The sequence below is a fragment of the Thermobia domestica genome, chromosome 5 (genome assembly GCF_964235325.1).
Source record: "Thermobia domestica chromosome 5, izTheDome1.hap1.1, whole genome shotgun sequence".
NCBI lineage: Eukaryota > Metazoa > Arthropoda > Insecta > Zygentoma > Lepismatidae > Thermobia > Thermobia domestica.
Window position 1 is genome coordinate 254347671 of NC_137458.1, and position 22942 is coordinate 254370612.

General features: G+C 35.5%; 1 protein-coding gene across 1 annotated transcript in view; it reads right to left on the minus strand.

Annotated features, from left to right (window-relative positions):
- Window positions 1-1439: 1439 nt before the first annotated feature.
- LOC145685481 (leukocyte elastase inhibitor-like) overlaps window positions 1440-22942 on the minus strand; it is a 159232-nt gene continuing 137729 nt past the window's right edge. The window contains exon 8 of the mRNA XM_081757878.1: window positions 1440-1790. Coding sequence (XP_081614004.1) covers window positions 1654-1790 — 137 coding nt within the window. The 3' untranslated portion in view covers window positions 1440-1653. The remainder of the gene's footprint in view (window positions 1791-22942) is intronic.

Below are 22942 nucleotides of genomic sequence, written 5' to 3' on the forward strand. Positions count from 1 at the left end.
AAATGGAATTGTCGCCACAGTAATGGAATTGGTTAGCCATCGAACTCTTGTAAGATGAATTGGGCCAAACAGTTCTTAAATAGACACATGGAATACTAAGTATTTTTGGAAGATTCTTGGGAAGTACTGAAGTTGGAAAGCCTTGAAAACGTTTAATAAATTCATCAACTAAATATCTAGAATTTCTATAGAAAACAAGAATCAGAAATGCATTTCATGGAAAGTACTCAACAAGTTTGTCTTATTGAAACTTCACTATCTATTTTACTTCTTTTACATGAGATTATTTTACACGATGTTTAATTTACATGAGTTTATTTTGTAATGCTCATTTTATTTAAGTCCAGCAAACTAAGTTTTGTATGAAATAGTGTACTTTTTCGTGTTTTTTCTAGATAGATCTTAAAAAAATTGGTAATATGTTCAGACTTCTGAGTGGATTCACAGTTTCCGCTACCTGTGTTTGCAATACAATACTCGTCCAAAAATGTATGGACGTTTTTATCAGGATAACATAAAGGAAAATGGAAATGTTCACATTTTATTTGTCGAAACCTAAACATCAAATTATACTCATGTTTGAGAAGAAACACTGTTGCAATGCCCTCATTGATCTCTCATTATTGAGCTTTTAGATAAGTGACTTTTATGTAGTGAATGAGAATAACATAAGTCTAATGAAAAATAAATATTAAATAAAATCATTATGTAGTTATTCTACGTATATAAATTCAAATTGCACTAAGAAGGCCAAACTTCCCTTGCTTTTATCGGGCACAGAAGGTTATATGTATTTATCGCCACAGGTACAAGCGTTGAATCAGAGTCGTGTTACTATTCTTGTTGGAATAATATATAGTAGTATATCAGATACAATTACTTTCATTTTCTCAACTTAATGCCTTATGCAGATACAACAAATCTGCTTCCTCCTTAAAATTCGCCTTCTCTATAAGTCCATATATAAGGAATGAAGCATTTTCAATCGCAGAACTAGTACATCTCGTTCAATCTTGCTGATACTCATGTTATACGAGAATTGTAATTTTTGAGATATGACTATTGGTTACTCATTCAACAGTATAGTAAAATACGACGGTCAGCTGCAAACTACTTCTGATATAATGTCATTGCTCAAGGAGGGGATAAATTCTAATGCTGGTAATATTATTTGATTTGTGTCTGATTTGTAAGTTCCAACTTTTTGCAATAAATATATTCAAAATTAAATTATTTCTCTATTTTGAGGAAATTTTCAATCTCTATATCGAAATTGTATATTATTTGATATTACTAACACAAAAATCACATCCTATTCACTATATAAATTTGATTGCAGAACACTTTAAAAGACATTTATCTTCCTAGAATATAAAATATACGCATATGATTTTATATATTTACATTATATTCACTTTATGATTTGAAAACTTTGACTAAAGTTATTACATTGTTCTTTTGATATATAATTCATTGAGCACATTCCTAATCATTATAAAAAAGAGCTTACAAGTTCCAATATTACAATACATATAGATTATGAATAAATTCTTCCCGTAAACTTCGAAGTACATTCAAGTTTGATACATATACCATAGAACTTTCTGTTCTACACACATTTGCGTAATACTTATAAGAAAACAGATTTATTTATTATGGTTTATTAAAAATAGTGGTGAAGAGGATAATTGCAGACTTTGTATCAATGATGAAACTAATAAATGGACGATCAGCTCTGAACTTTGGAAATTCTCGAGGAAATACAGCTATACCTCTAGTCTTCTTTGTAACTGTAAAGTTAAACAAAATATTTTACTTCTAAATAATAAAAATATTTATTAAACAACAATTAAGTACAGTAATTTATAAATAAGTTGTTTTCTGGAAAATGTCAAGAAAAAACGTTTTTACATTATAGTTGTTAATTAGAAGCAAACAACAGATCATACATGTATTATATCTGTATACATAAACATAGTAGCATATTGTATATATTAGTCAGTAGTACATTAACTTCATAACAACATTATGGGAACGAAACGAAATAATTACTCCCTCGCGTTATATATATATATATATATATATATATATATATATATATATATATATATAATATTTTGTAAAGTTATACGATAAAATAAATATGATATTATGTCAGGATTTCACAATGAAAGTTGATCAAACAATTTTGATATATTTAACATATTAAAAAAACAATATATCCATTATAAAATGCAAACCGTTAATACTGCACAAAAAATGGTAATACCAAAATGAAACCTTGTTCATTCTTTGATTTTTTTTAACTAACAAGCAACGATTTAAGTGCACTAGGAACCATACAGTGTTGTCAGATGTAATTAAAGATGAAAAAAATTTTTTTTTTGGAAAACATGTAAATTGACTCATAACTCATACGTATGGATGTCCTGTCATTAATTTTCAGTTTGTTTAGTTGGAGTATCATTTAAACTAAGGAGCAGAAGAAAGAAGTTTTCATTTCCATCGATAACTAATCAGTTAAGGCCTCTGTAAGGGGGAACTAGGGAAGTCGTAGTTTTCATAAATTAACACTCTGAATTGGCAACTCTGCTAATGTTTCAGTGAATCAGGAGGTGTGTTAAGGATCTGTTTACATTATGCAATTCCTGAAAACAATGAAAAAAGGAACTTTGAAATTATCATAATAAAACATTATTCTCAATGGCATTGTGAATGTTACTATCTTGGTCTTTTATAGTTCGAGAATTGTTCTGAATGCAAGTAGCCTCATAGAAATGAATAGTAGGGTTACCATGTGCAAGTGTTATAATGACAATTTCAAAGTTACTGTTTCGTTGTTTTCAGGAACTGAAAAATATACATAGATTCTTAACACACCTTTTCATGCGTTGAAACATTAGCAGAGTTGCCAATTCAGACTCTTAATTTATGAAAACTACGATTTAACTAGCTCCCCCTTACATAAGCTTCATGCGATTAGTTAATTGTGGAAATGAAAAATTCTTTTTTTTTGCTCCATAGTTTCCAAGCTAATCCAACTAAACAAACTGAAAATTAAGGAGAGAACAGCCCGATGAATAAATTATGAGTCAATTTACATGTTTTGCATTAGAAATTAACCTTATGCCACCAACCTTTGAAAATTACGTTAATGCCAACCTGGGGTCCGTGCGGACCCTAACCAATAACTTTGTTAGTAGGCACTTTTTTCTTAGGTTTTATTTTTATTATACTTTTATTATATTGTTAAATGAAGTTCCTTAGTTTTATTTACTATAATATAGTAAAATTATATAAATACGTATATATAAATAATTGAATCATGATCATTTGAATCATTCTGGTTTTGAAGGGTTTGGGTGGAACTCGAAGTGCAGCCACCTCCTCGTAGTGAGTTCTGGGTCATTTCTAAGATCAGAAATGAGCGAAGCGCTGCACGCTCAGATCGAAAACAGAAAATGATTCCTTTCGTAAAATGTTCGATTTTTAAGTTCCAATACACGAACTGAAGATACTATCTAATTTCTATTTTCTTTTTTCTGAATATTCCCGCATGGTTGGGAAAAATATAACAGCCATATTAAAACTATAACAACATAAACTATTTTATACAGGGTCTTCCAAAAAGTAGGATTTTTTACAATTTCGCGAGATTTTGACCTTAGATCAAGAGCTGAAGATATTATCCGATGTTGATTTTCTTTTCTTCTGTGTATTGTTACATGCCTATGTGTGTGATAGGAAAAAGAGCAGCCCAGACTGAATTCCCAGCAGATAGAAGGCACATAAAGGCCTGCTGTACTTTGAGGCACTGTACTTTCAACGCAACAGACAGAGTATAAGAAGGAACCCATTTTACCACGCAATAATTGTCATCAGAGAATTTCACAAATCAATTTATTATAGTTGGAAGATTTGACAGGATAATTATGACCATCAGGTTGACCGTAACGACTAAATTTTTTGGACAAAACGTAGATTTTCGGTAATGTTTAATCATCATCCAAAATTAAGATTTTCTTCAAGTGTAAGAAAAATTTATTTTCTTGCTTTTCTCTAAAACAGGGATGCAAATAACCACTTGCACACAAAGAAACTACATTGAACTAAAAGTTTATCCCACAAAAGAGTGCTTCGAAACAACAAACCTTTTTTTTTCTTTTTTTCTTGAGTGAAGTTACCATCTCATGGCTACTAAGGCCATTTTGTGTATACTTTTTCAATAAATGACTATCAACGCTTGTAAACCTTTTTAAATACGAAATTGTTAAATTGCAACTTTATTATTTCACACACTAAACCTTTAATATTTCAAATACTACAGTGGGAATTGTGTTTGTAATCTATGGGAAGTGCAAACAGAATTGCAGATCTCAACAATTTCCAATGTGTATGTTTTTAATAAACTCTTTTATATTGGGTTAATATGCAAGATATTGTATAGCACAGACGGTTGTATATGTACATTTGATATATTCTTGAGATAATGAATTCATGCATATGTTTATTTTACTTATTTGCATACGGAGTAATGTTCATTTTGCGTATTAACATTTTTAATATATAACTAAGTAATTAACTAAAAGATTAGTTGTGGGAGCAAGAACATAGTTTTAAGTTTATTTGTTGTATTTTATTATTAATATTGTGTATGGTGTTTAATTATTGCGAAGGATTTAATTGAGTTTATATATATAATTAAGATATAGTTTATTAATCGTAACGTCGATGGATATTTAAATCCAATATATAGTTTTTATAGTATATCCTATTTGAAAATATATACCAAGTTATAGAACTCAACTCTCTTGGTTGGCGCAGCATAAAAAAGGAGAATTTAAAAGCGAGAGCCTTTGTCTGAAGGAAAAGTACACCCGTGGTTAGAAGCACGGGCTACATCGTTGCTAACCATATATTCCGAAGTACAGGTACAAATAGGTGAATTTCATGTACTTACATTAATAGAAAAGATATAGTCGATAATAGCACCGCAGTAAGAGACACTGGAACCAGGAGACAAGATATCGAGAACGGCTATTGTTGAAAACGTTCTCTAGAGTTCATACGTACGTGTGGAAGCTCGAAATACAAAGAAGTGCGAGAAAAATGGGTTCTGACCATATCTCACACCTATTTCCTCGATGGCTTCACTGGCAACGAACTTTTCCGCCAGCTCAAGACGGACTTAGAAGTTTTAAATTCTTGTCTGCTTGGGGTAGAAAAACCAACGAAAGAGCATTCCTGATAGAAACCTTCACCTCTGTTAACAAAAATGCTTCCGCAAATAATTCTTTATTTATGTAGAAATTTTCTTGAAGTTTTCGTTATATTAGTATATAGTATAGGTTAGCCGTGTTCTCATATATATTATGTATTATTAAAAGAATGGCTTGTTTTGATAAGGATGATAAGTACAGCAGTATCATACTGGGGGAGAGGCGTGATGCTTGTAAGAGCAGCAATGCTCATGTTGAAGCAGAGGACGTCCTGACTAGGGAAACAGCACCAAACTAAACAAAATTGGTTAATATTCAGTTATGCCATAATAACAGCATGTCATTTGTTTGGAGAATATGTATTGATGTATATAAGAGTTTATTTTAATATGTTTCATCTGTGAAAGTGAATAATTCAATTAAAACCAATATAATTTTGGTAGATATATGTATATACAAATGCCTCTTATGCAGGGGAGATACCTATGAGGGACTCCGAAAGGTGGCAGCACCGGCTTAACAGTGCAGAAAATGTGTGTGTTCATCAGATCGATCATTCGCTGTTTGTTCGTCAGATCATTCGCTGGTTGTTCATGAGATCTTTCGCTTTTGGTTGATATCGAGATCCGCTGTTTGTTCATCTGAGAAGAAGTATTTCTCTTCGTGCTGTGTTTTACTATTATAGACACTGCATTGCTCATACTTTGAGATGAGAATTATCACAGTGTGTTCTGTTACTTTTTGCGTGTAAGCAAAGAGACTCGTTGTTGTGTGGACTAAATTATTAACCGCAATTAGAATAACAACCGACTACTAAGACGAGACTGGGCAATGGTACGGAACTGTTATCGTCTTAACGAAAATTTGTAAAATTATTGTTATGTGCCAAGACGTTGCCACGGGTGCAACAGACTAAAACTGTAAACAATAAATCTGCAACCGAGTAATGCGACCTAATATAACTTTAGTGTCATCTTCCCTTTGCTATTAGAGTGATGAAAATTAGTTAGACACAAATTAGCCACTTAACGGGCTCTATCGCGTTAGGTAGGCGAACAAGTGGTTCACTACAGGTACAGTCCTTTTGAGAAGATCATCCGGAGAAGTTCCAGAGTTCCAGAAAGTGGGAAGAAAAGCGAGGTCAGCGTTGGACCTACGTCTCATTAGATGGGAAGATAGATGAGGCCAGCGTTGGAACCAAGGATATGAATCCATCAGGAGCATCCAGGAAGCAGCAGTAATCTTTCGTACAATAACGTGCACAAGCTTTGAATGTGATACAAAAGGCCTAAAAATTTAATTTACTATATTTCGGCGAACACTCCAAATTTAATTCAAACTTAATTAAAATATTTTTTCTTTCGTGTAAAGAAGTGTGTGTAGGTATTTATAGTGTGTTGTGCGCATTAAAGCTGTCTATTCACCTGATTCTGAAGTGCATATTTTCTACCCTAGGATGTCAACCAAGGTATGTAGAATATTTTTCTGTGCCACATTTCTCTTCCAGTTGTTTGGATTGGAGAGATTGATTGATTTTGAGTTTTACGTCCCATTCAGCAGCGAGGCTATATGACACGTGGACCTACTGATTAACGTGGAATCCGAACCACATGAGCTCCCGCCGGGAATCGAACCCGGGTCTCCCACGCCAAAGGCGCGTATCCAGCTGTTTGGAGTTGTGCTAATCGTGCCAAACTTGGTTGTCCGGAACACTCATGTGTTGCGTAAGTTAGTGAGAGTATTGTCTAGGAGGACCTGGAGTAAAACCACATTTAACATCCTGTAAAGTAAAATCTCATATTTAATGAAAATTTAAATAATTAGTAATACATTTTGTTCAGTTTGATAAGTTTATCAATTTAACAAATATGTTGCTCTATCGACTGTGCTACATAATTTGTATAATATTCTAAATAATTTAATTAATATTTTGATTCTATTTAATATTCACTATTTAATATTCGTTACCATTATTTGCATTTAATTTACATCTCCTCCCCTCCACACACTTCACAATATATAATAGTTATAGACTGAATCTTAAAGTTGGTCTGCAGCACTTATTTCATTTTAATCCCGAGCTCTCAGAATCCCACGAAAAAGACGTGTTGCCAGAAGTTCTCAATATACCATAACTATATTTGCATTCATTATGAATATAAAACTTGTAAATTTTCCATAGCAAATCCTAAAATACACTGCCAACCAGACATTGTGTCGAGATCTTCCCGGATGTTGGCGGAAGAGAGGAGTTATTAAAGTAAGGCACGTAAAAGCCATCTTCAAATTAACTTATTTGTATTCTAGTTTACATAGGCCTCGCTTAGATATTACATTTTACGACAGCAACAACAACCTCAAGAGACAAAGTGAACAAAAGGCACTGTTCGTAGTTTTATAAAGTGCATCGTTCTTCAAATAACAAGATGTCGATGGAAATTGGTGCTTTACACAACCCCCATACTTGCCGCCCCTGTTCTACTGTGAAAACGCAACTTCGGCATGAAGTGTGTTTTAGTACATGTGATAAAAGGAATAACCATAAGGGCTATATTCTAAGTTCTTTAGTGCCATACATATACATTGTGTTTTTTTCTTTCTTTGACATACTAAGTGTTTCATATTTCTGAACTGTGTCTATAGTGTTGCTCGCTCAAGCGGTCGTGCTTTATCAAGTGAGAATTTGTGTGTTATCAGTACCCTTTCTTTTATTACATATATATGCGTATGCATTTAATAAATACGAATTCGTTTAAGGTATTTTTTCTTTTTTATTTATTTGTGGGTGGATAGTTGCTTAATCGACAACTTGCCAGTTGTATATTTGTATATATGTTTGCAAAAGTAAAATACAGTCAAACCTTGATTTTCGAACCACTGAGGCTACCCATTTTGTACCACTTATTTTCTATTGTTATGAATTTGCCTTGAACAGGACTTGAATTCCAAACCAGTATATCAACTGTTTCTTCACAGTAACTGAAAGGAGACGGCAGGTAGCAAACCTGCTACAAAACATTAGTACCTCATTAGTAGTTTTATGGTGTACAAAACATTAGTACCTCACTCCCTGTGTGCGCCAACACGTTTTACTCGTTATTTCTCGAAATGTTTTCAACACTCTTCTGAATTTGCAATCTCTTTCATCTTTATTTGCATTGTTGCTTCCAATAATGATATTCAACTTAGGCCATTTCATTTGCAAACCACAACTTTCTCTACGGTTGGTAACAATGTTCATCCAGTGCTTTCTAAATACGACGAGCAAATATCGCTTTTTCTTTAGTTGCTTCGGGCAAAGTTTCGTTTTTCTGTCTCCTTTAGCTTCTCCGTTATCATGGTTGGAATATCTAAATTATATCATAATATGAAAACGACATATCATAATATGATATATATTTCATTAATTTGTCAAGTCGACACGGGTTAACGTTGTCGTAGAGAGGTGCTATTTTACTAATGCGTGTTTATTGTCAGATAGAATACATATGGAGGGGTGCGTATGGCAACACGAAATTACTCAGTGGAGGTCAAGATGGAATGAAATAAAATGGAGCGTGAAATACCCTGGGCCAAGAAGAATAGAAAGGGGAGCAAATTAAAGAACGAAAGGAGACATATTTGCAGGTCCCACGACAGTGCCGTCATCAGCAGAAAGGTGAGGTGAAGGAGAGGGGAGGTGTATGAGGAAGACATTTTTTTTTGTCGTCTACCCGGTTAAAGGGTTGCGCCCTTTCTTCGGGGAAGTGTTGTATTTGGAATGTAGAGGCTAGAAAAATTGTGGTTGGTCTAAGGGGTTTTCCTTTATTCACTCACTATTTTAAGTAGTTAACATATATACAATAGAGATAAGTTGAAACAGGTGACACAAAAAGCTAATAATAATAATAACAACAACAAGGTAATATGTGCATGGAGGCTATTAGAAATATGAAACAAGAAAATAAACTGTCAGTGCATGAAGGCTGAGTGCGTGAATATAATAACAAATAAGAAAAAAGTAACAGGAATTACATTTCAAAGAAATAATATTTAGAAATGATGATGAAAATGAGGATGAATTGTACTGGACGCCACAACACTGGGTTTGGTTAGTGAACGGATGCTGTTATCTTCTGTTCCTGGGGCTATTCAGGAACTGATGTAGACAGGGGAGGCCCATGTTAGTTGGTTATTACTGTGCATATGATGGGTAGATGGAAGATGACAGATGATGTGGATGATATATGGCAAATTCTTCTGAGTCTCGATTGGCAGGATCCATTTGCATGTGATACAGTGTCAGATAGTGTTGGGGCGGAGTGTCGACGTATCGTGGCGGTGCATCGTTGTCTCGGTCATATCGTAGTATATCCTGAAGCATGGGGTGTCGTAAATCAAACCGCTTCGTGATATAACGAATGCGAAGCTGCTCTAGATGGGTGAGCAGTGGTGGAAAGTCTATGAGATCGTAGAGAAGTCTGGTTGGGCTTGGTAAGTGAATTCGATAGGCCAATCTAAAAACATGTCGCTCCATTATAGACAATTGTTTATAAAATTTGTCGGGAGCTGCGGCCCAAGCTGTATGGTCATAGGTTAAATTAGTTCTCATAAAAGAATTGTAAGTGTGGAGGACAGTAGGTGGTCGTAAACCCCAGCTGCTGCCAACTAAACGTTTAAGTAGATTTAGTCTGTTCTTAGCTTGAGTAACAATTTTCTTAAGGTGCGGAGTCCACGTAAGCTTTGAGTCAAATATCACCCCAAGGTAAGTAAGAGATGATGTGAAAGGAACTGGCGTGTTGTAAACGTGAATATTTAATAAATTCGAATTGCGAAACACTCTGGATCGTCTACGTGGTGGTAGAAAGACTACAGATTGTGTTTTCGCTGAGTTAATACTGAGTCTCCAGACCTGACACCAACGGACAAATGTGTCGATAGCTGGCTGCATGAGACTATTAATACGCTGGATAATGCGAGCTGCCGTGAGAAATGCTGTGTCATCGGCGAATTGGTAGACTTGGACGTGAGGAGTCAGTCTGAGATAAGTAACGTACAGTAAATATAACAAAGGAGACAGAGAAGAACTTTGAGGTACGCCAGAATGTAAGAATATGGGGTGTGATAAAGCGTTGTTAATAGAAATATATGCAAGACGTCCTGTTAAGAAAGTATTGATTAATCGTATGTAAGATATGGGCAGCATATAGTTGTGTAATTTGTATATCAAGCCAGGATGCCAGACCTTAACAAATGCCTTTTCCAAATCAAACGTAACTAAACAAGAAGGAAATCCCTTGTTGTATTGGTTATAAATGGCAGCGGCGAGTCTTAAGAGTTGATCGAGTGTACTGAAGCGCGGTCGGAACCCAGCTTGATGGATCGGCAGAAGATTGTGCATGAGGAAGTGGTCGTGGATCCGACGAACGAATATACGTTCTAATAATTTTCAGAGACAACTTGTTAAATGGATCGGGCGATACGACTGTACGTTGGATGGTGGTTTGTTAGGCTTAGGAAATAAAATAACTTTAGAATACTTCCAATCGAGCGGAAGGAAGCCAGTGCGCAGGATAAAAGTATAAATATGGCTTAGAAGCAGAATGAAAGAGAGAGGTGCTTGTTTGATGAGAGCGTAAGTGATGGAGTCGAATCCAGGTGCCGTACTGCGTTTGGTTGCTAAAATAGTCCTGATGTCATCTGGGTCTATAGCCTGAGTAAGTGGATTATTAGGTTCCAGGGTATGGTGGTCAGAAGGCTGTAGATGAGGAGCGGTCGGATCGGCATGACGGTTGATCGAAGTTTGAAGGCGGTGCGGTGTGTGCCGTCCAGAAAGAGGAGTGAAGACTTCTTGGAAAAATGTAGCAAAAATATTAGCCTTGTCGATGTCATTAGTAAGAGCTTGATGTTCGTGAATAAGAGGTTAGGGTGTACGAGACGTTTTGCCAGTAAGTTGATTAAATTTACGCCAATATTTGCTGGGATGAGTTTCTGAAGTAAGAGTATTACACGTTAAAATCCACTGTCTTTTCTTTTATGCTACAATGTAGTTGTGTGTTATTCGGAGATATTGGCGGGGTAAGCGCAGTGCCTCCAAGTTGCCGCTGGTTCTATATTCACGATAAAGTCGACGTGAAGCAGAAATTGGTGCAAGATATCTTGGTGGCAAAATAGGTTTATGTGGTTGTACATGAGTAGTCGGAATGGAATTTTCCGAAGCTCCTTGAATTGCTGCAGTAAGGTCAGTGATGACTTGATCAAGACTATGCTGCGAGGTAGGTATAGTCACTGTGCTAATGGCGTCATCGATTGTGGATCGGTATTGATCCCAATTAGCCTTATGATATAGAAAATTTTTTCTAGCTTGTAAGTGATTTGACGACTTCTCTGTACATTGCAGTTCTAGTTTAACTACGTCAGGTGTTGTGTTGCTAGCTGGTCTCGTAGGTTGTGGCAAGATGTGAAATTCCCCTGTAGTGGAAGTTTGTATAAAATCAAGAAATTGCTGTTTGTCGCGCTGTATTCTACAAGGAAATTCAAGTCTGCCATAATAATATAATGCTGGGATTGTGTATCAATGAAACGAAAGAAATCATAGTTGAGAATCTTTCCTGGCCGAATATAGATTGTGGCAAATGTGACTGTGCGACCACGAAGGTAGAGAGTAGTTACATTGTATTCAGGCAGATTGAAAGTTTGAGGCATGGTAACAATGCGATATGGTAGACGAGTGCTAATGCCGATAGCTGTACCGCCATACAGACGTGGTCCAGACGGACCATCATGACGTAGTAAGTTATATTTTGGTATGTGACACTGTAGATAAGGAGCCAGATAAGTTTCGTTGAGTGCGAAGGCTGAGATGTGTTCTTCCTGTAATAACTGCGTGAATAGTACTTGATGGGTCAATAGTGAGCGTATGTTCATAAATAAGAAACTATACGCCATTACGAAACCACAAAAAATATTGCAAATGGAAGCTGCCATATTAAACGTAAACTTCGATAGGTTGGATCTGAAAATGAACTGTTGGTCCAGAATAGGTTGCATGGAGCTGAAGGTTAAACAGAATTTTTGCTGCATGGATGATTTGGTTGAGAATGTGAGTTCGAAGAAACGGATGAATGTTCTGTAGACTAATCGTGAGGAATCGGAGCAGATCTTCAACAGTAACAGGATGTAGTAAAGAGTTTGCAGGTGGAGTGGGACGGCCAGCAGACCTTATGGGTGCAACAAGTTCTGGTTTAGAAGGTTCCGGTTGTGGCTTAGCTTTACATCTGTAACTGTATGTTGGATGTTTTTCAGGACACGCACTACACTGTGGTGGCGCCTTTTGATTTGGGCAATCCTTCGTAGCATGTTGTAATGAACAATAGCCACACTTAATATCGTTAGTACACTCGGATGTGGGATGTGCATTATACAGCTGACATCGCTCGCATCTTAACGGAAGAGGAGGATGTGTGCGAGAAGGTTCGACTTTGTAACGTCTTCGATAAATGTAAGCTCCAGTGGACAAAAGCTGGTCTATCAACTGTGGCTGATCGGTAAGAACCCGTACAAGATATGTTGCACCATTAGCGTTCTTTATCCGTATACATCGCTTTACAGGAAATCTTTCCTGATGTAATTCCTCATAGATTTCCTCATCGGCGAGATCCGGTTCAACTCCTCGTATAACAACGGATAGCATTGGCAATCGCCTAGGAGGAGGAGGAGTTTTACGTGCAGTTGGAGTTAGTGCGGATAGTTTAGCCTTTGGTCCAAAGATCTCAAAGGTGTCCTTGTTTCACACATGCGATACAAAATTTGAGTTGGTAGACTTTAGTATAATGCCTCTGCGAGTTTTGACGATTTCGCATATCTCAGGACGAGGCACATATTTAATCAACTGTTGAAAAACTGCTCTAACGGTGTTATATTTTTGATCAGCAGGAAGTTATATATAGGTTCTGGTTGGTGATGTGTGTTGGAGTTATCGACTGAATTAGATGATACCCAATCCATGGTATTGCTCATACTTGGATCAATAATAGATGTAACACGCTGTTTCTTCGGATCTATGGATTGTTCACCATCCGAGAGAGACCGAGAGCGAATGCGCTGCCCTTTAATGATGCAGTCAGCGTAAGTAGCAGAAACAGTGGTGGGAAGTCCTTACCGTAGCGTTCCGGTAACAATTCGGGGTTGAGTCTTCTGTCGACCGTTTCGTCCTATATTAGCTGGAGTTTGTTGACCGAGATGCGATGAGCCGGGAGTACAGATGCAAAAAAGCCGGCTTTTCTCAATCGATGTTTTTTTTTCTCATAAAAAGCCGGCTTTTTTGGGGAAAAAACGAGAATTTTGGAATTTTTGGCTTTTTTCATTTTCATGATTTTTCTATCTAAATAGCTTTCTTATAGTATATTCTATAGTTAGATAGGAATTCCATGACCTAAATGCGATATTTCGCTCTGAAATTCACCATCAAGATGGATGGAGCACATGTTTTACGAATTAAAGCTAACATGAAGAATGTAGTATTTGAGGGCAATTTTAGAGGCTATTTAACTTTATTTTAACTTTTGAGTTATCGACATCTTTTTCCTTCTCTAGATCATTTTAGTTTGTCATCCGTGTTTCATTTCTAAGAGCTTTTAGTACTCTAGCTTCTAGAGCAAAAGTTAAACTTGTCCGTTTTTCTATTTATCCGTTAAAGCGTACGTTTTTCAATATATCCGTCAAACCGTACTTCCACATTTCTGTTATACTGTAGCTGTGAAGTGATTTAGCAATAATTTTCCGGACACAACCTTGAATACCAATTTATACAATAATCAGTAGCGGATTTAGAAAAGTATTTTAGGAGGGGTTTTTCTGATTGTTTCGCTTCCTAAAAAGCAGGGTTGGCTGGCTTAAACCAAGGTTTAAACCAGCTGGTTTTTTTCATAAAAACCAACTGGCTTAAACCAAAAAACAAAAAAATGTTCGTAAAAGTGTAAGTGTTTGTAAAATCTTGATGAACACACATTTGTGGGTTATCACTTTTCACTCCCGTATATTATTCGTATTATATTCAGACCTAAATTCCCCATTCATTACTCAAAAAGATTAACCTACAAAAGCAACTTTTTTTTACAAGTTCATAAATGTTTATTTTGTGATTTTTTTGTAGTTGTTATTATTGTTATGTAATTGCAAACGAAGAAAAATTCTAAATATTGTTTCGTTTCAATGTTTACTATTGATAAAATACATCTAAAATGCCGTACTTTTTTGTGTGTGTGTGTGGGGTCATACAGACCCCAGGAGAGGCATTTAGTGAAATAAGTATCTTTGGTATCTATTTAAGAATAAATGAGTTTGAGCCAAAGTGGACTCAAACAATTCGTATCTTTATTCACTTTTCTTATTGATATGCAGATTAAGTCGGTGTATTTCTTTAATTTGGACCAATAAAAGTCGTTGTTAACTGACTTGAACTAAATTAGTTCTTCTGTACTCCGCAGTACTTTCAAATTTTTCATATGTATTTCTGTGTAATGGTTTCACTTGTGCAACTATTTATCTTTTTGTCCTTCTGAAACCACTCGTGACAGTTATATTAAGAAGCATGTAAAGATCAGTACAACGAATTTTTTTATCGGGATTCCTTCGTGAGTGAGTCGGCAGACGTATCGCATTTGTGGCCAATTAGTCCTGGTTCTGAGTTCAAATGGAGGACAATTTCTCTCGAATGTAACTCGAGAAGCGGTTTTTATTCCGCTTTAAGCTTATGTGACCCCTTCCAGCATAACCCGGTTGTTGTATAATGACATCAAGGCGAAACAAACTTATTTCTGTCCATATATGATATGAATATATAGAGCAAATCATTTAAACCATAAAAACCTTGTTTAAACCCCAAAAAAACTGGTTTAAACAAAAAAAACGGTTTTTTGTTGTTTTTTTAATAAAAACCATGGTTTTTGCCAACCCTGCTAAAAAGTCTTCATTTTATTTGGGAGGTGCTTGAAGTTTATGAGTACAGGCATAACTAATATTTCGTTCCGTTTATATGTTTAGCAATAATTTTCCGGATACGATCTAAAAAATAATTTTATACTGAGAATCAGTGGCGGATTTACAAAAGTATTTTGGAAAGGGTTTTTCTTACTAATGTTTAGTTTTTCTAAACATTCGTAATTTTTATTTGACGGGAGCTTAAAGTTTATGAGTAAAGGCCTAACTAACAGATATTTCGTTTGTTGCAGACATTCCGTAACTTTGGGGAATGGGCTTCAGTCCGAAAGACCGCCCCCTAACCTTCGCAAAACCGTCACTGCTGGTAATTAGTAATAATAACGATTTAAAAACAATAAAACAATAATAAAGGAAGTCGGCCAACTCACAGTACACGCACTATTTCTACATTCACAGATGGAATGAAGAAAAACTTTGTCAGAATGGTCGAATGCTGGGTTGAATCCTGGACTTCCCGATAGAAGCGTAAAAGCTAACCACTCAGTCATGTTTGTTGTGCAGTTGTATTTAGCTTAACTTAAATACGTATATTCCGCAGTCTTTTTTATTTGGGGGGGGGTCCGTAATGATGAATCCCTCTTGTTAACAATTAAGAAAACTTGAGTATTTGGTAAACCGTGGTTCTGGTTATATAAAACTTAACTGTAGAATTTCAAGAATACACAGAACCAAAAGCTCTAGATGTGCAGCCTTTAAGTGTATCATATAAATCTAAGTACGTATTTCTCTTATGTTTTATTTTAATTTTATTGTGTTTCAAAAAGAGGGTATGGAATATTTTAAAGTAAAAATACTACATACTATTTTGCTAGTTATTTGTGTATTTTTTTAAAAGAAGTGTTTACTTTTAGGGTTGGCTGGATAACACCAACTTTTTTTAATAACTGGTTTAAACCAAAAAATAAAAAAATAAAAAGAATGAAAAATGCGAATCGTGTGAACTTCTTGGTGACGTTTCCAGATATCAAACCACCTGCAATAGTTTTATTTCCCTTTCACCTTTTAATCAAGGTATCCCATGTTGAATTCTCGGTCGAACCACAACCCTACTTCCATGCGTAAACCAAGTAGCGGTTCGGATGTCAGTTTAAGCGAAAGTCTTCTCCTTGATAACCTCGGTATTTCATAAGGATGTTAAGCCTAAACATACGAAACGAAACCAAATTGTATATTTCTGCATGCCTAAATGCCTGTTGTTTTATAAAGAAGCCAAGATTGCTTAAATATATTGATATAATTGCCAAAATTTATCGATTGCCTACGTAGCTTCCAAACTTAGCTTGGATTGGACTTTCAATGATATCTACGTACTAAATTTGTAATTTAACACCTCAATTTTAGCGTACTGATTATGATACGTTGACCTTTAAATTTTACAGGCAAAGCAATAACAGGATTTTCCCGTTATTGTCTTACATTTCAAGTAATGACGGGATTTTCCCGATGGCTAGGGCGGGAGATTCTCAATTTAAGAAATTTACTGACCGGACTTCTATAAGCTTATGGGAGTTCTACCGGCATAACCCCGCTGTTGCATAATAACACCAAGGCGAAACGAACTTATTTCTGTGAATATGTAATATAAATACATAAAGGAAAAAATCTACATCAAAAAGGCCTGGTTTAAACCAAAAAAGCCTGGTTTAAACATCCAACAAAAAGCGGGTTTTTGGCATTTTCAAAAACAACCATGGTTCTTGCCAACTCTGCTTACTTTTGTATATAGGAGGTTAAAAAAATTATTATTATATACATTGGTTAATCCTGTGGAATTCATAATGTAAATATGTTGAAGAAAAATTGTTTGAAATATATTTTCGAAATTCATAGTTTATTTTCGAGGTTTTATATTATTATCAGCATCAACCACTAATTAAATGACTTTTTGTGTTATAGAGAAGCGAAACAAAGTCTACTTTATCAATTTAAGCCAGAATTTTGAAAAAAGCCCAAAATTTCCCAAGCAAAAAAGCGAAGCAGAAAAAACCGAGTTTTTTTCCAAAAGAGCCGTTTTTTTCCGAGCCCTTGCATCTCTAGCCGGGAGCATTGCTAAGATCCGCCATAATAGGTAGAGAGGCTGGGGCCGAAGCCCAAATGAAGATGCAAAGGAAAAGAAGGATTATAGATGAGATTCATAAAGCAAGCGCGCTCCGAAAGTGAAAACTTTCGTCAATCCTCTAAGTGTTCTAATTGTGTTATGCTCGCAAGTACGTGTTGCAATACTTGGTCCTCGCTGACACCGTAAGAAACACAAGAGAGGCTAGGCTTCTTGGTTAAGTATGAGGAAGACAAAAAAATGAAAATAAGTCGTGTAATTTTCTGACAATTTTACTGTGAGAGGTAAGCCTGCAGAAGCCAATATCCCAACTGTAGTTGCCTGTTCCTATGACCGGGTACTACCCTTGATTTATTGATTTTGGTATGAGCGGAAGAAAATGGCTAAGCGAATGGTTCGGGACGCAAACGGCGAGATAACAGTGGTCCTGTTAGGTAAGATGAGGAAAGGCAGCAGCCCTGGGTAGTGTAGAGACTCTAGCATCCCGGCATTCACCTGGTGTGACTCCGGAAAACCATGGAAAACCGCAGTCGGGATTACTGAATCGTGTAATTTCTTGTGCCCATGTAATTGTCTATCACCGCTGTTTGCTTGTGTATAGTAGTATTATTATGTAAATTGTAGTAGTAGTGATATTATGTAAATTGTGAGTCGGGTCCAGCCATTGGTTTATGCTTTTCTGCTGTTGACTACGCACTAAGCTCTGTCAGAGCAGTATATTGGTGTTGTTTACTCATGAGGAAACAACGGGTAAGCAAATGCAATTAACTGGTAGCATGTGATACACTTGAACAAAAGTTAACAATGTCGCAACCTGTACACAGATTATTTGTCTGGCACTGAGTGAATTTGATCGTTATCACCAGAGTGCAGTAATGGAAGTATTACATAGTACTCAGAGCTACCTGTGCCACGCTGTTATTTGTTCTTGGGGTGTCTAATGCGACCGCTCTGGATGAATTGAGAGTAGTTCTGCGTTATCGATTTCACCTGCGACACGTGTGTTTTGAGGACTTGAAATGTATTAAATACAAGAAAACTGAAATGGTGCTCCTTCATGCAGTTTTAATGAGTCAACTGTAAGTAGCATTAGAGCATCACAGGCGTCATCCAAATTAGGTAACACTGTCCTATCAACTCATTTTGATATTCACGACACGCTTTGAAGTTACAGGTAGCGTGGTGGATAGGCCCTGTAGTGGATGACGGGGCAAAATTATTTTTGATGTGCTTGCAAAGGTGGCAGTAAGTCCTGAAAGACCAACACGAAATATTGCACAAAAGGTATCCATATCTCAGAAGTCGGTCTCCAGAATTTCATCACGTGAACGATATCATCCTTGCAAGATACATTTTGTTCAAGCGATCCATGGGGATGACAGAGACAGACGAAGAGAGTTCTGTGAGTTTTTCCACCTTACAGGAATCCAACATCGTATGCTAGAGACTGACATTCTATTCTGTGATGAGACTACTTTCCACCTTGTAACGATATCTTTGTATTTTTATTGTAATTCTAAATATCTTTTATTATACTTCTGGGCAATGTGTAATTTTAAATTATGTACTAACTAGTTAGAAGAAGAGGAAAATATAACCAAATTGATTCTAATATATTAATTTGATGAGTTTTGTGTTCTTGCATTGTCATAACGACGAATAATCAATATCGAAATGCATAAATAAATGAAGTCAATGATAAAATTTAAAATAAATATAATAATATTGTTATAAAAATAAATATGATATATGTATATTTATATGAATTGTAATTTTCAAATATACGAGGTGCATTAGAAAACTCGAATGATAAATATGTATTATTTAACGGCCCAGGATTCTTTTATTTTATTTTGTAAATTCAATAAAAGAAAGTCCTATATTTCGGGCGACATATGTAACGATGTCTTTGTATTTTTAGTGTAATTCTAAATATATTTTATTATACTTCTGGTCAATGTGTAATTTTAAAATATGCACTAAGTAGTTAGAAGAAGAAGAAGATACGATAAAAAGGAAATAGAATCAAAATTGATTATAATATGTTAATTTGATTAATTTTGTGCTCTTACGTTGTCATGACGACGAATAATCGATAAATTATTATTCCACAACCAACTTGAGGAAGAGATATGCACGTAATTTTTTGAAGTGTAGTTATTTAATGATTATATGATGTAAAAGTTCACGAATACTCATATAAAGTATTTATGCATAATTAAAGAAGTATTTTATTTCCATAATTGTGTGCCACATAGCTAAAATATGACTGTGGACCTGTACAAAACAAGTTATGCTGTTATATAAATTTGGTGGTCCTCGCCGCAGGATCATCATCGTTATAACCTCAACGTCACAGTCAACAGAAACAAAGCTGTGTATCGGTATCGCGAGAACCCCCACATAGTTGTTGAAGGGAACAATCAAGCCAATCTGAGAGTGAATGTGTGGTGTGAAATACACTGCAACGTCATATTAGGGCTCGTGTTTTTGTCCGATAGCCTAACATGAGACCAGTGTCTACATCATCTACACACAACATTACAGCCGTATCTGGATGAAATACCGGAATTTATTTTATTTCCACCTCCATGGACCACCGCCATTTTACGAACGCACAGTTAGACAATGGTTCAACGAGGTGCTTCCTGGCCGATGGATTGGTCGAACGGGTTCTGCGAAATTGCCGCCCAGATTACCTGACATCATGCCATTAGAGTTTTATTTGTTTGGTTATCTAAAATCTGTTGTGTACCGGAATAGATCCAGAAGCATCCAACTGCTGCACGACAATATTCGAAACTTGTATAGAGCATTAACACCCTAAACACTCCGTCGTATACGTGGTAGTGTGTGACGCCGTATCCGTTTGTGTCACTAGCGGAAAGGACACCAATTTGACCGTCTATTGGCATAGTGCCCAGGACTGTTGCGTCTGGAAGCAAGTGTAGTGAGTGCATAAGGTATGTACATTTTTCCCACTAACATGCACAATAAACCTGTCAGAAAACGACAAGACTTATTTTCATTTGTTTGTCTTCCTCGTATACCTCCTCACGCTACATATTATTTTATTCCGTCTTGAGCTTTACTGACTTAGCAACGTTGAAATTTCTTTATTATTGAGTGCTGTACCAAAGTCAAGATCAAACGATTGGTCCGATTAAGAAACTTTCACTATTTTCGATTGACAACCCACACTTGGCAATCAAAATGTTCGGAAAGAAAGTGGGAGGAAACAGGAGAACCCCGAGAAAAACCACGAGCACAGTGTTTGTCCACCACAAAGTCCACACGGCACGAGCATATATACTGTACAGTATAAGGTATTGATTTATTCTGATATTAGAGAATTTTGATTTAGAAACATGGTTATAATGGAAAAAGTCGAGTCATCTACCCTTCTCTAGAGCACATAGTTAAACCTCTTTTATTTTACAGGAAGCTTCATAAACAGTACAGATATGTTTCAATAGTTTTGAAGATTATTCTGGGACTCATTCTTTGGAAGACGAATAGAAATGACGCATTTTGCCTTATTTCTAAGAGGACAAAGCTCATACTTTTCTGCTTGCTTTAGATTGTGGTTCAAACCATGTAAATGTATCGCTCTTGAAAATGAAACGGAAAGAATAGATGAATTTCAGAATAATGTAATTTTGCAAGTTTTAAGAGCAACAGTTGATTAGTAGAGAACAATCAGGATCAGAACCGATCTTAGAGTATTCCTACGTATTTCAGAAGTGGAATTTGATTATGTTCTGTGTTTCTGATATTTCTGTATGAGATCAAACGAACTTAGATATATAAGGTTTATTGCCAACTTTGTATTCCGTTGCTTTTCAGAAAAAAAAACCTTTCTTCCGTTTCTGAGTTAGCGAAGCAATTGGTGTTAGATAAGGTAACTATTTTTTAAATCTCATATGCATATCAAAAGTACAAAGTCCTTGTCCATTACACAAGATCTTTATCTACGATCAGTTAATGATTGCAAAACGCAACAAAATCAGAATTCTTTAGCTTCTTCTTTACAATGAATTTAAAGCCATGCATGTATTTCATGGAACCCACTGAACTCAGCTAGTTAATCTCCTTCTGCGACGGTCCATAGCATGGTTAATCTTCTTCTGCGATTATACACAAACGTACAAATATCCGTGAGAACGGAAACTAATATGGAGTATCACTTGCAGCGGATGCATCATTCCTTCTTGCGCTCGCCTCAACCACGTTAAAATAATTATAAGCAACAAACCGTATCTATAAACACAGCCAATGTCATAAGGAAGAGAGCGTAATTAAATGCACAGAATATTTTGTTAGCAGTATGTGCAAAAATGGTACGAACACTACAAGATATTCTGTGATTATACATTATGAGTCTGATTTACCTCATGTTTAAGACTATATTGGCAATACTTCGAACTTATTTTTAGTCCATTTGGGAGAGCCAGCAAATTTTTATCATTAATACTTTAAGAAAAATATTACACATAGGCACACCTACTACACATAGTATAGCAAGAAGTTTGCAATTATGTGATGTAATTGCGTGATCAATTTAATTTAAGCGGTCAGAATTTTACACATCCTTTCAGAGTTTCCAACATTCTTCCATATAATACTATAATAGCACAAGAATTTTTGAAAATTTATCTTGCGTTATTCGGCCACTATAAATATTCATTATCTTATGATAAACTTGTCAGTCCTCCGAGAAAAAAAATACCATAATTTGTATCACTATATGAAATTTTCACTCACTTTGCTAAACTATATCAACCTCAAATTATAGTACCAAAGCATCAAAGTACCAAAGTACCAATTTTTAGTATCAACCTCAGGGTTATTTTAGTGCCGCAATACCACGTCATTCCCGTAAATTTGTAACGCTTAAGGGAGTATACGATCTTATGAGTAATCGTAATTTGTAAGTTCTCCATTAAGTAATTGAAAATCAGTCAGACACTTTTGAAAATAAACCAATAGTAGATAAAATTAACCCAATAATTAATATTTGAAATCGAATTTAATTTGAATTATAGTTAAGAAATGTTTTTTTTTTTTTTTTTTTGAGTTCAGCAGAAAGTTTAAAGTGTGATACAGACGCACAGGAGGAAAATGAGGTACACAATAATGTACATTCTGTTCCACAAAGAATGACCGCACTCTTTATTGCTGTTAGAGACAAAAAGATTCTAAGTCTAACTTCGGGCATCTTCGAAAAAAAGTAAAACATGTTCGAACCTGCAAGCCAACCTTTGGAATCGGACAAAAATATTCAGATGTGTCAGTTTCTTTTAAATATAATAAGACTTTTGACCAAGTGCAGAAAAAAGCAACATTGGTTAAAGTACTTAATGATACAATATTTTGAAACTTTGTATTAATGTCAGCACATGTTTGTTTGTCATTTTGCTTCCCATACCTAAAAAACATTTAGATATACAAAAAAAACTTTCCGCATGTAAAAGAAGACTGAAAAAGAGGCATCGAAAATAATTCTCGTCTGGGTAATAAAATAAAAGGCTAAGTAGAACATAAAAATCTTTTGCGATGGATATGGATATATTGTCTTCAAAAGAGAGTAATATTTCATTCGGACGACGTAGTCTAGAGTAGACGCGTTATCTCAGTGGTAAGCCGCGCGACTTCAAATTGTTCACATTTCGTTGATATTGTATAT